Raw genomic sequence first — 15,373 nt, 5'->3', positions numbered from 1 at the left:
GCATATTTAATCAAGGGGCCTTCCTGCCCTCTTAACTAGGCCCCTCTTTAGTGGCATATCTGAATGGATCCAGATGCAAGACACAAAGACTTTTTCGTAAGTTAAGAGGTTTACTTATTCACTCTTAATGGGAGTTGCGGTGCAAGCAAGCAAAGATCATAAGAAGCACGGTCCATGCACTGCTCAAACGATCCCACCTGCAACAGTCTTTAATTTCATTAGCTCACAGTCAATGGAGATCCCTTGTGGGTGGGAACCTTCATTATGTGCAAGTAAAACAAAAAGACTGATGCAACCGAGAGGATTTGAGTAGCGTGGGCGTGTTAATCCCTACTGATTCTTTTCTTGCTTTGCACCTACAATTAAGAGTGGGCCTGGTACTTTCCTCACGACTTTACATTATTTGCTGTCTTTTGATCCCATATCTCTGTAGCGACCCTCATGACCTTGGAAGATTCTAACCCCAAACCCAAACCCGAATTTTCCTCACTCCACACACAGCACATTTTGCGTCACCTTCCGTTGTTTTCATTGATGGATTCTCTGCTCCTTCTCCTTTCTGGTCTCCTTTCACTGCACCTCACCTAGACATGAGGACTCCCTGGCCTTGCAAACACCAAATTTGAGAACCCCACTCACCCAATCCCAGCTCAAACTGAGCATCTCTTTCCCCAGTTGTGCCCACAACCAAGTGTTAAAGAGTGTGTCTGTCAATCAGACAGAAAAAACTGAAGAAAATCATTACATCTTCAGGATGTTCGATCTACATTTGTGCCACTCCCCCGATCCAAACTCAAACTGGACACCTCTTGCCGTAGTTGTGTCCACATCCAAATGTTAAAGTATGTGTCTGTCAATCAGACAGAAAAAAGAAAATCATCAGGATGTTCAATCTACATTTGTGCCACCCAGGGCACTCTGATCTACCCTGGTATGATTCACAGGCTATTAGCCTGACTGGAACCAGCAGAGCCAGACACATCTTTCTAGTAGCTAGCCTCCTGTGGCTGAGAGCTGTGATTCAAGGCACATTTTGCAGCCTGTTGGCAGCAGTCCCGTTGGAGAGTGCATTCTGGTAGGCACTGCGAGCCTGTTTCCTGGGACCGCCCAGCAGGCTCCGCCTCTGCCTCTCCGTGGTGCTCCTGGCTATTATTTTTTTTGGGACAGGCTGTTTCTTGGAGGAGCCCAGTTTGGCTGCCAGCTCGGGGAACTGCTTGGTATAGAGTGCTGCCGTGTATTGCAGCTCGGGTGTGATCAGATCCTGGCAGTGCTTTTTGGTGGCATTGTCCAGCCCGGGGTTGAGGTTGTAGCCCTGTATGACCGCAGCGCCATACTGAAACGGCTTCAAGGCCGAGTCTTTCACCTGGGAGGGATCCACAGCCCCGCCCTCTCTGATGCAGGTCTTCATCAGCTGCTTCTGCCTGTCCTGCAGCCGTGCCACCTCCTGCCTCATGTTCTCCAAACCCACCATCTCCTCCACCTTCCTCCAGAAGGTGGCATTGAAGTGGAGGTAGATCCTCCAGTCCAGGGAGTTCCACTCTTTAATCTTCTCCATCGTCTCAGGGGACAGCTCATGCCTGGTACGGTTGCTCCTGCTGTTCAGCTTGAATGAGACCACGTCATCCAGTGACCAGCAGAGGGCGTTCTTCAGCAGGATCATGGACTCATCAAAGTACTCAGATATGAGGATGAGGTGAAAGTTCTGCTCTATCATGGAGACGGACAGGCTGGTCTGTCTCTCAATATCGACAGCAGTGTTGTTGAAGCCAAAGTCAAAGGTCAGGAGATTCTTGCCATAGTGATTATTAGACTGCGATTTGTTGTAGGTCTGCCAGGCATTGTTGAGGAAGTCATCTAAGGTCCTGGCTTTGTGGAAGGCAGGGATACTCTTGTAATAAGTGAAAATGGACTCCATCATGGGAATTGGATTCCTCAGAATTGAGAAGTAGAAGGTGTCCTCTGGCATAACCTTTTTGACCTGCGGATGGCAAGCAAAACATTTCTCATAAGTCATTTTCAAAACACACAGGGGAAAAAAGCATGACTGTTAATACTATTAACACAGGAGTTGTCTTTTAATGTGAAATGAGTATTATTTCTGATTAACAAAAAATCAGAAAAGATTTTTAGCAAATCTAAACAATTTTAAATACTATACAACAAGTTTGCATGATGTGATTCAATGCACATCAGGCAGCATGAAGAGTACATTGAAAAATGCTATCTATATATACAATGTCTCTATACATAAAAAGTTTATATTACAGTATGGTGTATACATGAAAAACATCAGCTATGTTTATGCACAAAAGCATGCATCACACATGCACACACTGCAATTCATACTGCAATACCCAATACTCAAAGAAAGCTCACCTCCGATGGCATGAACCTCATGTGGTTACACATGATGTCGTACTCCTTCACGGCCTTTGATCTGAAGCCCTCCACAAAATGCGCGGCGAAGTACAGTGGGTAGAACAGCTGGCTGTGCTTGTTCAAGGGCAGCGCAAACGTCAGGTTCCTGCTGTCTCCGTACCGGTACAGGATGTTCAGTATGGTGCTGCTGGCTGTCTTGTGGGTTTTAAGGAAGACGATATGAGTCTTTGGCCGGCAGGTGGTGGCCCCGCGATCCACAGCGACGATGGCTGCGGGCTTGACCACGGCGAAGCCGGTGTCTGCTGTGGAGGGGAGATGCAACGTGGTCAATGCCAGAGAGGGGGACTTCCTGCCCAGAAGCGCCTTGCTTTTCGGCCCAGGTTGTCTCTGTGCATTAGGCAGTGGGTCAGCGGAGCGCTGAGGTTCCAGCTGGATCGACTGAGGGCCGCTGGCCCTCCCCTTGGGTGCTAACAGGTTCCCACGTCCTTCATGTGACATGACTACCGCCAGCCCCACTTGAGGGCGCAGAACACCAGAGGTAACAGAGGCTGCAGGCCAAATGGACTTGGAGGTATTCTTCTGCATACCGAGAGGGTGATAATTTCCCACCTCAGGTACAGTCTCAGCCGCAGCAGGTACCAATTTACCCCGGGTTCCTTTCAGTGAAGGTGTGACTTTAGTGGCCTTGCCGATATGTCCTCTGGGCGGAGGAGCATCGTTAGGGACTCGCACAGACAGAGCCCTACCTCTCTGGGGCTGGACTTCAAGGTGAGGTATGTTTCTAGTTCTCTCAGCTGATTGCTGGTTATGTCTTTCCCTTCTCAGAGTCGTTCCCTGGTTTAAGTGTTGGATGTACTGAATGAGAGGTACGTGGTTAGACTGCCGTCGCTCCGAGGCCCGTTGCGTTGTTGTAAGTGTATTCTGGAACGCAATTGTAAACCTCATGCTGAAGAGCTTCTCATTGGCAAATTCCTTCAGAACTTTGTCATTTCTGGAAAAAAAATAATACAAAGTTTTTTTTAGTGTTTTTTAAAACCACATAAATCCATCAAAAGTAACATATACAGTAACAAGTGTTAAGCCACAGAAACTAGCGTAAATACACAGTGATGATGGGTGTATCGTTGAGCTGTTTTGTTTTTTTGCAACATTATTTTCTGTGTCTGTTGATTACAATAAGAAATTTGCAAATTAGCAAAGCTTGTAATTGCCTCTAAACAATGGTAAAGTCCAGAAACAAAGACCAGTGCAGGTGAGTTTGAGCTACATTGCCTTAATCAGTCTATCAATGGCACTGAGTCTTTCCATGTTCAATATGAAAATTAAAAAAATACACACAAACACACACACAATGCATGTAAATCAAATGAGCCACTCTTGAGCCAGCTACTGGTGGCTGTGAGCTGTGTGACCCACCTTGACTGTCGAATCACACCCAGTATTTGAACGGACACACAGAGGACTGTCAACAGCATGAGGGCTATCCACATAAACCTTAGAGGGCTGCACAGCACTCCCTTCAACCTCCTGCAGGGGGGAGAGTTTAAACATGATATGAGTCATGGGCAGCTTTATTCGCTTTAAGGCCACCAGGTGGTGCTGAGGCTGAAGAAATTAGAGATAAAGGAAATGCTCTTTTGATTATAACAGAACTTAGTCATTTGCTATCTTGAGCAGCATAAACATTATGACAGCATTTTTTCCATTTGCACACCACTTTATTAGAAGTGTTTCCTCATTTGATGGATTTGATTTAATCAGAAACATATGCACTGAAACATACTATAGACCTTATTTGTTATGACACCTATCTTACACTAACAGCCTACATGGGGAACTCTCATTCATTCAGCAATTCTCACTCAATTATGATTTTATTAAAAAATAGGTATTGTGGAAGTGTGTGTCAGTGTGTGAGATTGTGTATGGTGTGTGTGTTTCTATGTGTGTGCACATATACCATGTGTGTCCGTTTGTGAACGTACTGTGTATGTGCATGTATGGATGTGTGTGTGTTTCTACATGTGTGCATATATACTATGTGTGAATGTACTCTGCGTGTGTGTGTGTGTGTGTGTGTGTGTGCGGATGTCTGTGTGCGCACGTGCTTTAAGTGAAATGTTACTAAGGCCTTCTCAAGCCTAAAATGCCAGAAGCATTTTAGAGAATCGTTGACCTTTCCCATCTGTTTGTGAGCTTCCCGTTTTAATTAAAGCAATTAGTTGCCCTGTTTGATCCTGTCCGTTGAACACTGATTTGCTAAATGAGAACTCCTACAGTGCTTCAAGACCTACAATAAAACACAGCTCTTTCCCACACCTATCTGTTTTGTCTAAGCCATTAAGTGATACATTAAAACAAGAGAGGAGTTTACTTGTTCTACATAGATTATCAAGGCATATTAAACCCCAGTGTAACCTAACCCATGCTCAAAGAATTATACAGTTTTTCAAATTATTATTCTTTTTTTTTTTTGAGATATATTTTGAGCTGTGATCTGCAGATGACCCAGGTCAGGTCCTGGTTCCAGAGCTACAGGACATACTCCTCAGCTGTTTTAGATCCTCCTGTAGCAACGCAGAGCCCTTCTGTGAGTCCAAGGCAAGAACGAAGGGAGTCCACATTCTTCCAATATAAGCACCACGAGCATCAACTGTCCACCTTAAGGCCCCAATGTGAAGCACCAGCCCTGTATCTGTGTGCATGTGTGTGAGCATGAGGGTGTGGTGTCTGTATCTGTGTCTGTGTCTGTGTCTGTGTGTGTGTGTGTGCGCGCGTGAAGGTGTGAGACATAGGCTGGTTTGCTGAATCAGTGCTCTGTCCCGTCACTGTCAGTCCCGTCAGACAGCGGGGCCGTGAAGACAGTCAGTGACACTGGCCGTCACTGAATGTGACAAGCCGTGCATAATCCTGCTTTGGACTAACGCCTTGTGTCTACTGGGCTGTTTGTGGCCTGTCCTTGCCAGTCTGGACAGACACATTTGGTCAGACAGGTTAGCTAACTGTCTCTATCACATGCATTCCATCGTAAACCATTCTGTTTTGCATATTATATGTACATAGAATAGACACTCTTCTTTCATGTGGGATGGATTGTCATGCCAGGGAGAAAGTGCCTCATTCATGCAGCAGGTATAGATCATCAAGTTTCTACTGCTGTGTTACTGGATTCCAACTGTCTACCCTTGATTACGAACTTCTTCACTAGTAGAATTGTGTTTTCAAAAGGCAATCCTTCATAAACCGCTTTATTCTATATACTATATGCACACAGAATAGACACTCTTCTTTGATGCGGGATGGACTATCATGCAGTGAGACATACAACAGGGATGTGGAATTTGAAATCATGATTTCACGTGCACAGGTCCCGAGCCATGCATTTTAACCATTATACTAAGAATCCATCCCAACAGCATTTCTGGGAGCAGCAATCAACATACCATTTCTGATTTCTATGGTACTGCGTTCCAATTATCTACCCTTGATTTTGAACTTACGGTGATGCCTGGACTGGAATGGTAGCAAACATCTCAACCACATGCTTTCTGTGTGTTTTGGTGCTGGTCAATTCCATTCTCACCAGAATAATGTGCCGACCCTCCGACTGCTACTACAGGACTACCCATTGCCTTATGCTGTGTATAAATGGCAGGGGGAGTCAGACTTCTTCCTGTGTATTGAATGGGCTTTGGCAAGCTGCCACTAAACATCTTTTGTCTCTCTCTCTGTTACATCTCCATTGCTGGAGGTGTTTGTGAAGTGTTCCCGCTGAATCTACACAGCCTGTCCTGTCCTCACTGATCCTCTTCATAGGGTCTCCCCACCACTCTTTCAACTACATTAATTGCAATTGTACGATAAAATATGTTAAAATGGTGATAAAAGACCAAAATAATGAGGGCTCTGGGTAGGACCAAAAGGAAATAAACCCTCCAGAAATGTTCTAGACAGAACCCTTAGAATATAAAAGACAATACAACATGATATACGGGCTCACCCCTGATACAGACGGAACACTGTATCATCTTTATCCACGCTGAAACTACATATCCTTTATGGGCACACTGACGATGTCACTGTCGCATCAGAAACGACGACAAGCCGCCAGTGTAAAAAATGACATCTCCAGCCAAGAATAAAAATCCAGCTAGACCCATAAAAAAGTTTTACTTTTAAACCAAGGGCCTTGTAAATGTATTCTCTGACATGGTGTTGAGCGGTCTCAGGGAAGCGGCAAACGTGTGGGAAGTGAAGAGTGTGAGTCATGCCAGGGGCTGGGACACAAGAGGCAGTAGTCAGGACAGCTCTCTCACATTACATTATCCTTAACATCCCACAATCTGCATTATTAAGACACCCTGGAACAAACTATGCCATAAGCTCCACATATACCATCATCCTCACTCTCATGCATGTATTTTAATGCATTTTAATTTAACGGAATTGTACTGTCTTTTTTATCATGCTCATATGTACTATGACATTTATGTCATGTCATTAAATGAAGGTGGTGTTGATTGCTGTCCAGCCCTTAAGGGTTTATTGTTCGAAATGGATTTTAGGGAGCTGCACTGGGCACAGGCTGGGGAGAATAAAAGCAGTGTACCACCTCGACTCTAAACCCACGACAAGCAAAATGCCATGACCGCTACGCACACAGCCACGCTGCCCCTCCTGTGCAGCAGGTCTATGGAATGCCCCACTGACCCCTCCCATCTGAGGTCACTTCTTGCAGTGCGGTGGCATTTTCATCGTGGAGGCCCACGTCAACAACTGGACACGCCAGAGGCAAGCAGAGCCAAGCCGTGCATCATTAACAAACAGGGCAAATCTCAGCCGTGCTTAATGTGGATGAGAAGAAACCACATACACCCTCACACACACACGTTCAGGACCACACATGCACAAACACAACCTCAGACTGAGGTATACATATACACAAACACCTTCAGAAGCACACGCACACACACACACAAACACTTTGAGGAGGACACAAACTCACACACAAACACCTTGAGAAGCACACAACCACAAACACACGCTTCTGACTAAGGGACATACACGCACACCCACAAACTCATGTACACAAATACACAAACAATTTCAATGGCAAACAGACACAAACACACACAAACCCTCAGGTGTGTCACCTCATGCACTCAAAAAGACAGGCCCAAACAAGCACACGTTTACGAACGCAAAGGAGGCAGGCACAGGTCATTAATGACTGCATGATATACATTTTTAATGATCAATAAATAAAACAGTGAGGGAAAAGGGTAATATGCATGCCTGTCTGCCACGGCAGACTATGTTCTTGAGTTTGGTCATTGCGGTGGCATGTTCTGTAAATACAGCTGGATTTACATTCCGAAGCCTCCGATGGTGCGTCACCTTGGCTTCGTCACAGAACACCGTGACATCAAACTGGAAATCATTACAGCCAGGAAGAAAACTGAATGGGCCTCTTCCGTTGTTTGTACCTCTTCAGTGTTGTTTGCCGCCAGCAGCAATGAACCAAACAATGGCGAACAGAAGGGAAAAACATTGTGGGCTAGAGCACCCCCCCCTCTTTATATTGCCATTCATTACATGTGCAGGTGTGCTGTTCAAAGGTGCAGTAATTGCAGAGTGCAGAATGAGTGTTGGGGTAACCTTTTGTTCAAGGGAAATTTTCCTTTTCTCTCATTCCCCCAGGTGAGGGAGAATTAGCATTTGCATATGTTGAACGCAACTTGGTTTGTAACAGTTCTTTTTCTGAAAAGATTTTGAATTCATCTCATGCGCCATGACCTAGCCCCCCCCCCCCCCCCCAACACCACACACACACACACAAACACATACACACATCACACAAACACTCTCTCATGCTGCTTCCCACCCCAGTCAGTCACACTGCACACAGTGTCAAATGCGTTCAGAAGCTGTGCACAAACCATTCGACTTAAACCAGAGTTTGAGTGCTGTGCTAACACTGCAATCCTCCCCAAAACACAGCAGAAATTACTCTCAGCACTGCTAAACTTGTACTTATTGACTCATTGACACTGATACCACCAGCTCCTTCTTTGCCAGCAAATAGTAGCTGTGGTCACAAAATCTTGGACCCCCTTCATCATAATTAAAGGTTCGGTTTGGATATCGAATGGAATGAAAAACACAGCAAGGCAACGGGATATTTTGTTTCCTTCTGTCACGCTCAGCATCGTCATAAAAGAATATTTTTTTGTTGCTATTTTCTGAGTGTAGTATTTTTCTCTCTCCCCCCTTTGCTCTTTCACATCTCATCCTTCGGTTCTGCCCAAAAAAACAACACAGAGGTGCACTGTACTGTACCTTGCCAATAACTTGTGTTTTAGGAAAATCGTGTTCTGCACACCTCTCACTAACATATTTCTTGCTCTCTACCCTGAAGATTACATTACTGTACGTATGTAGAGAACAATGCCTTTGGGACCTTACAAGACTCCTCAGGGTGAATTTTTACCATTGTGGAGTACTTTGGGGGGGGGGGGGGGGGGGGGGGGGCTTCAGCCACCACATTCAGCCAAGTAAGTGTTCTGCCATTTGCAGCTGTAAATGACAAAAATGGAAAATGATTCACCGACAGAATCTGGGAAGGCTGCAGACTAGGTAAAATTCCAGCATCATAACAATGCTGAGAGCCAGAACTGGTGTGCTAGAGTTGATCTGTCATGGCTACACTAAAAGTTTGTATTGAGCTGGTTGGTTGAAACTTTTTTGTGTCTTCCTCTGACTCAGTTTCATTGAAAGGAAGTGCATTCACATTTAGGCTCAAACTCCTAGACGTTGAAAGGTATTGTGCACTCCATTTCTTTGCTAGACTGTCCCATGACTGGAAACATGAAGCCAGGGCTTTACATACATATCTCAACAAGCTCTGTGAATAAGTAGAGCATATCACACCATTTAGGACTCAAGACTACAGAACTATGGTCCAAGAAGGCCCAAACGACAGAGCTGAGCTCAACCCCAGTCCATGAGAAGTAGAAGATGAAAACAGCCCTACAAACTCTGTTGATGTACCTCTCAACACTGTTCACTTCGTCAATACAATGCTTCAGATCTGCCCATAACTAGCAATACAATTAATTGTTTTAATTAATGTAATTAATCAAGTCTTAATAAGCAAACTAAAACTAAAAAAAACCCAAGATTTGATATAATGGCTTCATGTTCTTTATTTAAAGAGCAAAGGACAGTCACAAAACTAGCAGAAGTAGTTTCTCTACGCTCTCCTGACTGTTATCACATTGGGAATTACAAACATTGGGTATTACAAACGACATTAGAGCATGTGTGCTGCTAGGATCCAGACTGAATCATAAAGGACTTACATGTGTTACAACTTCATATATCTGCATTGATAAAATGCATCATTAAGCGTTTTCACAATCATGGTAAATTACTTTGGATTGATTTCTTGTTTTAAATCACGCCAACAATTCGCCCTTGATCTATCCCAGGAAGGAGCCACAAAGCAAACCTATTAAACATTGACATGATTCCAGCAAAGTCCAGAATTTAAAAATCTGTAAAAATCCAATCCCTAAAATAATGGAGCAATAAGACAGTTGGCACCTCTATAACCCTGCAGCCTTTCCCCTCAATGCAAAGGTCATGTGACATTCAGCTGACACAACTGCCGTCTGATACATGATGGTGACGTGAAAAGAGTCAGTCACATGTAACCTGGGGGCAGTCATCGGCTTTTCTTCATTTACACAGGGCCTCACAATGACTACCTGAAAGGGGCACATCAGACTGCTTACCTATTAAACTGAGCTATTACCTTACTGTAGGCCCCTTTTAATTGCTCTCTGTGGCCATTCTTTTTTTTCCAGTGTTTGACAAGCCACCTCTATGATGTCACAAGCAACACTGAAAGGTCAGTGCAGTGGATCCAGATAATCCTGGGTAATACCCCCCTTAACATGGGTGTCATTTTGTTTTGAAAATTGCTAGGGACAATGACGGGTTCAAATTGTTCACACCTTTTGTCAGTTTCAAAAAGTGGTGGTGACAAAATGGGCCACGACAAAAAGTGGTGGGGACATGTCGTTTTCACAATAATGGTAAATTATTTCGGATTGATTTCTTGTCTTAAATCATGCCAACAATTTTCCCAGGAAGGAGCCACAAAGCAAACCTATTAAACATTGACATGATTCCAGTCTACCAAAGTCCACCGTTAAAAAAATCTGTAAAAATCCAATCCCTAAAATAATGGAGCAATGACGCCTATGCCCCTTAATATCCCTATCCTCTATCTATAATTTTTTAACAGCTTGGTTTCAATATTACATGACTTTGTCAGTTTCAAAGCCTATTTAATATTCTTAGTTTTAACAGGGTCAGTTCTTTAGAAAAAGTTTCAATGTGAATGCACTGCATGTCAATATACTAACAATGTATAGATAGACCTTTTAGCCACAATGTGCACTTGTAATGTGCATTGGTTGTTTGAAGGCATGCAATTTTCACAAAGGCACAGCAAGAGTAATTTGTATAGGATATAGGTGAAACAACCTAATAGTTTCCAAGCAAATATACAAAAAAAACCAACTGTTTCAATCATTCTACCTAACTGAAAGCCAAGTCACATCAATCCAACAAATGTTAGCAAGGACCGTTTATTTTTTTATTATTATTATTCTCCTGTAGAAAGCTAATGACTTAATCAATTGACAGATTTGTCTTCTCCAAACACTGGTGATAATGAAATTGGAATTGCTCCTTTTAACAGAAATGTCACCAGTTCTCCATATATTTTGAATGCTACTTTCTGATAATTACCAGTGGTAATACACATTAATTTACCATTACCAAGAAATAACACATTCACTAAATGAAACGAAATAAAATGCAGATATGAATCTTACCCAGACCTGTTTTTAACCTACTTTATAGAATACAGACACAGGATTTTAACAGTTTCTGGCTGCACATCTTGAATAACCTTCAATGCATTGGCTTATACAGCCCAGCAGCTGTCACAGTTATTAATTATTCTGTTAGTGTACAGAACACAGCGTAATTTTTGAGTGATGTACACAATGGCATGTATACAAAGACTGTTGTATGCAATAGCAAGTACAGTAATTGCATTGAAAATTCTTCATCCTTTCAACAACTAAATAAGCTGCAGATACTACAGACTTATCTATGCAAACAGGGAAATATACCAGGCCTCATTTAGGTACTTTTTTAGAGAGAACTCAAGACGCATTTAATTCCAGAATGCTGGAGCGCTGCCGTACAGGTCAGCTAAATACGGAAACTCACTTTGCTACTTAATGCCAGAATCTTGTGTTAACAAAATAAATCATTCCAACATAACTTTTCCGAAATAACTCCGCTGTTGCCATGAAAACCACAAATGCAGACTGTTGGAAAATTAAACAGTGTGCCCCTTAGTAGAGGGAGATCTATGATACTACCAAATGTCTGATGGGACACTATTGCCACCAACTCCTGTGCATGTAACATTCCTCCCTCGCTTTTTTTTTCCAGTTTTTCTGGTAGAAAAGAGCACAAAATGAGTGCTTCCTACAACAGTGACTTTTTTTCCAAAATGAAAAAGAATATATTCCAGATGAGTATAACTTGTGCACTCCAAAAATCATACTTTCGTCTAATAACTTATCATAATCCAGTGATGGCATGCCCAGTCCACGAAGACGGCTGTATGTACTTGTGTTTTCTGTGTCATTGTTTAATTTCTTGATTCATGTCCTTGTGATCTTGCCATTGATACTGATACTGACTTCACTTAGACTGGGACTGGTGTGCTTACCCCTGGAATGACATGATGTTTTTTTTTTATCCAGTTCTCTAAAATGGAGATACATGCTCCAAAACCAACAGCATGTCACATGTAGTCAGATTAAAGGCATACACTCAGAGCAGTAAGAAATTGAGAGGAAGAATACTAAGGAAGTGAGTTCCCTTTCTTTTTCTCCAGAGCTATGAAGACCTTCTGCACCATAGTACCTCTTCAACAATCTGTCTTATAACCTGACTTATATTCTGCTCACAAAAAGAGCAGAAAATCCACAAAGGAAGCTGCAAGAGGTAAAAGACTGTACCAAACAGCACCTCTCACTTACCAATAAGAAGAAACACCAGGTCACTGGATTACCTAAAGAGAGACATTTACTCCCTTGTTGTACAGGAATCTACAGACCATCCACAGCTGGAATCACCACACAATCTTTGTATGAACTGAGCTCCAAATTCCAAGCAACAATACTACTCTGCATGTAAGTGGCTGACCGGTTAGGCAATGCCCCCAACAGAAGGCTTTCCTGGACAACCAAATGTGAAAAGTAAGAGTGTAGCACACCAGATAAACAACAGCTTGCTAACATGCGGTATAAATAATACACCCAGGTCTTTATATAAGCCTCAGGTTTCCTCTGGCTGTCTTTGCAGACATTTGGCTCATGGCATGTGCCACTTCCCACTCATGCCCCTGTGCTACCCGAGCCAAATTTTAGATGCTCATTCGCGGTTAGTGTTCTCTGATGAATGACACATACTACTGCATTACACTGCAAAAGTAATTTCATCTTAAGACTTCTGTCTGGTGCGGTGGGACTGGCTGTGGCCTCCTAAATCTCACACATTTCGGCTTCATATATCATTGGGCAAACTATAAAAAATACGTCATTTCCAATACTCCTCTATGGATAGCGGCATGTTATTCAACTTACCTCACATGTAATGAATTGCTTTTGTAGAGCTCCCTTTTTCCATTTTAACATTTATGTATCAATCCACTTAACAGTGAAAGAGAAAACTCACCTCCACCATCACCACCAAATGAGACTTCAAAGTGTGGGCTATTCTACAACTGGTACAAAGTGTGCAGTGCAATATGAGTCTACGATAAGCCTTGATTCCTACGGGGAAAAATCAACTTCTGAAGCTCCAGTCAACACCTCTCTGGTGCTTGTGCTAAAGGGATAAGCTATCTGAAAAAGATAAAGTGCAGAGATTATGTATTTTCCTCTACACTTTTTTGTTTCCTCCATTAGCCTGAGAGCGTATACTGTTCCGGTCTATTTGCATTGTCAGTAACTGTATGTATCCAACAGTATTTGAAACAAGTGGCCACAAATGCAATTATCATTTAACTGTCTTCAAAAAAGAACCCCTTCCACATTGTCTGCATTCCTGCTAGCAATCAGATGTCTACGATGCAGAAATGCTGCATGCAATTGACAAAATGTAAGCCCTCTTCTTCGCTGGAATGAGGAGCAACTGGTGTAGATAATACGTTATAGGAGAGATGCGTTTTATTTTTTTTAAGTGATTTTTTCAGGGACTCCGTTAGTAACCAAGGTTCTGGCGAAATTATCCTTAAGAACATTGCCCCTCATAAAGTGTTATGTACCTGCTCATTGTCAGTGCTTCGTCGTTAAACCGCGAAGATCAATTCCACACGAATAAGCGCCGGTCACACGCTACAGGACAACACCAGTTGTTTTCGCCAGTTTGAAACAGATGTGGCAGCTCTTTATTTCTTCCAGTCGAGATTTCTGTGCCAGGGACTTTTTGTGATACAAATTACAGTTGTTATTATAGATTACAGTTACCGGATTTGTATCCGTCATTCAAAATGCGTATTTATTTAACAGTGGTTTTACCAGTGCTGTGCACATAATTATGTTTGGAGGAACCATTTTAAATATGTGCATTTTACAATACGTAAACTTTTCTTTAAGTAAAGTAAGCTACGCCACTTGCAGCTCTTTCGGTTGGAATTAACTTAAATCAGCATTAACGTTAATTTAGTGAATATCAACCATATATGCTACATTTTAATCGCTTTCGTCAGCGATTAAAAAATCAGATTATACATAATTTGCATTTTGTGACAAGTCATACGTGCTCCAGTCGACATGACACTTGTTACATTTTTCCATCAGATTATTATACCCCCGTAGAAGGACAGCGAGAAGAGCACAGATTTCACAGCGAAAAGCACAGATTTTGCAACGTTACATGCAATTGTGAATAGAAGTGTGATCGAGCTGTCATTTTTGTCTGACTTGCAGTGAATTCTTGTATCCTTATTTTTCCCTTAAACTATTCAGAACACAGGAAATGCGTTTAATTCGCTTAATTTTACTAAACTGTATTTGTGATCCACACCTTTAAGAAAATGCTTTCTTTTAATATCAGATCATTAAAGCTTCCACGTCTAATCAATAAAACACAGTAAACATATCGGAACGATGTTGGTTAGGGGTAGATACAGATGGTGGACATCGGCTAGACGAATGTGTACAGCAAACATACTATCGCAGTTAAACAGCTAGCGGTTTGTTACTATTTTATACCGCTACACATACGCCCAAGTAGCCTGCTGTCTCGGTTCTTTTGCATCGCGTGGTAACACACAGTAAAATACCATACAAAAGCCCATGGTCCCATAGTCCTGGGAGACATGACACAGAATGCACTTACGTGGACCAAGGCAGAGTTGACTTCCAGAAATACAATGCTCTTTCCGTAATTGCTTTCCTTTGCATGGAAGGCATCTCGCTTATTTTAGGTTCGGGCACAGCTAAAGAATGCAGCGAGCTACTCAAGTCGCTTTAAAAACTCAGCGCCAACTGACTTCTCTAGGCGTTCCACGCTTCAGTCAGTCTCCCCGACGCATTCTCGCACTAACAGCTTTTTCTGGTTGTAACTCCCCCTGCTGTCGACTGATTGGTCCAATGCGAGGACAAATATGTATCTCCAGCAAAGGAAAGAGCTTGCAGGGGATGAATGGAGAACAAAAGGCGAAGGTTCTTTGTCCCCAGGTGCAGGGAACCTGCGGCAAGACTACTGATATTTCTGCAAAGCAAATAATGTGATGCAAAAAAAGTGTCTGTAAATGTCATCAGAAGGGTCAGAAAGCTTTTAATAGCTCCAGATAAAGCTTGTAATTAATCAGCCTATATAATCTCTAATTACA

At 42.7% G+C, this 15,373-nt stretch overlaps 1 protein-coding gene across 1 annotated transcript; it reads right to left on the bottom strand.

The window, feature by feature from the left end:
- Positions 1 to 365: 365 nt before the first annotated feature.
- Positions 366 to 14,959, bottom strand: gal3st2 (galactose-3-O-sulfotransferase 2). The gene is made up of 4 exons (XM_036537276.1): positions 14,878 to 14,959; positions 3,796 to 3,906; positions 2,377 to 3,370; positions 366 to 1,978 (listed from the first exon to the last, which is right to left on the bottom strand). The coding sequence occupies exons 1-4, from the start codon at positions 14,949 to 14,951 to the stop codon at positions 1,022 to 1,024; spliced, it is 2,136 nt and encodes a 711-aa protein (XP_036393169.1). The 5' UTR covers positions 14,952 to 14,959; the 3' UTR covers positions 366 to 1,021.
- Positions 14,960 to 15,373: the final 414 nt, after the last annotated feature.

The sequence above is a fragment of the Megalops cyprinoides genome, chromosome 9 (genome assembly GCF_013368585.1).
Source record: "Megalops cyprinoides isolate fMegCyp1 chromosome 9, fMegCyp1.pri, whole genome shotgun sequence".
NCBI classification, from domain to species: Eukaryota; Metazoa; Chordata; class Actinopteri; order Elopiformes; family Megalopidae; genus Megalops; species Megalops cyprinoides.
The sequence above is the reverse complement of the archived record's forward strand: the minus strand, read 5'-3'. Positions and strand labels throughout refer to the sequence as shown.

Bases quoted from the DNA above. Each gene is read 5' to 3' on its own strand.
- gal3st2 (XM_036537276.1), bottom strand. From the start codon at position 14,951: ATGCCTTCCATGCAAAGGAAAGCAATTACGGAAAGAGCATTGTATTTC. The intron at 3,907-14,877 runs GTAAGTGCATTC...TCCCCCCTGCAG, and splicing joins TCAACTCTGCCTTGGTCCAC to GAGGTTGAAGGGAGTGCTGT. The intron at 1,979-2,376 runs GTGAGCTTTCTT...TGCCATCCGCAG, and splicing joins TGAGGTTCATGCCATCGGAG to GTCAAAAAGGTTATGCCAGA.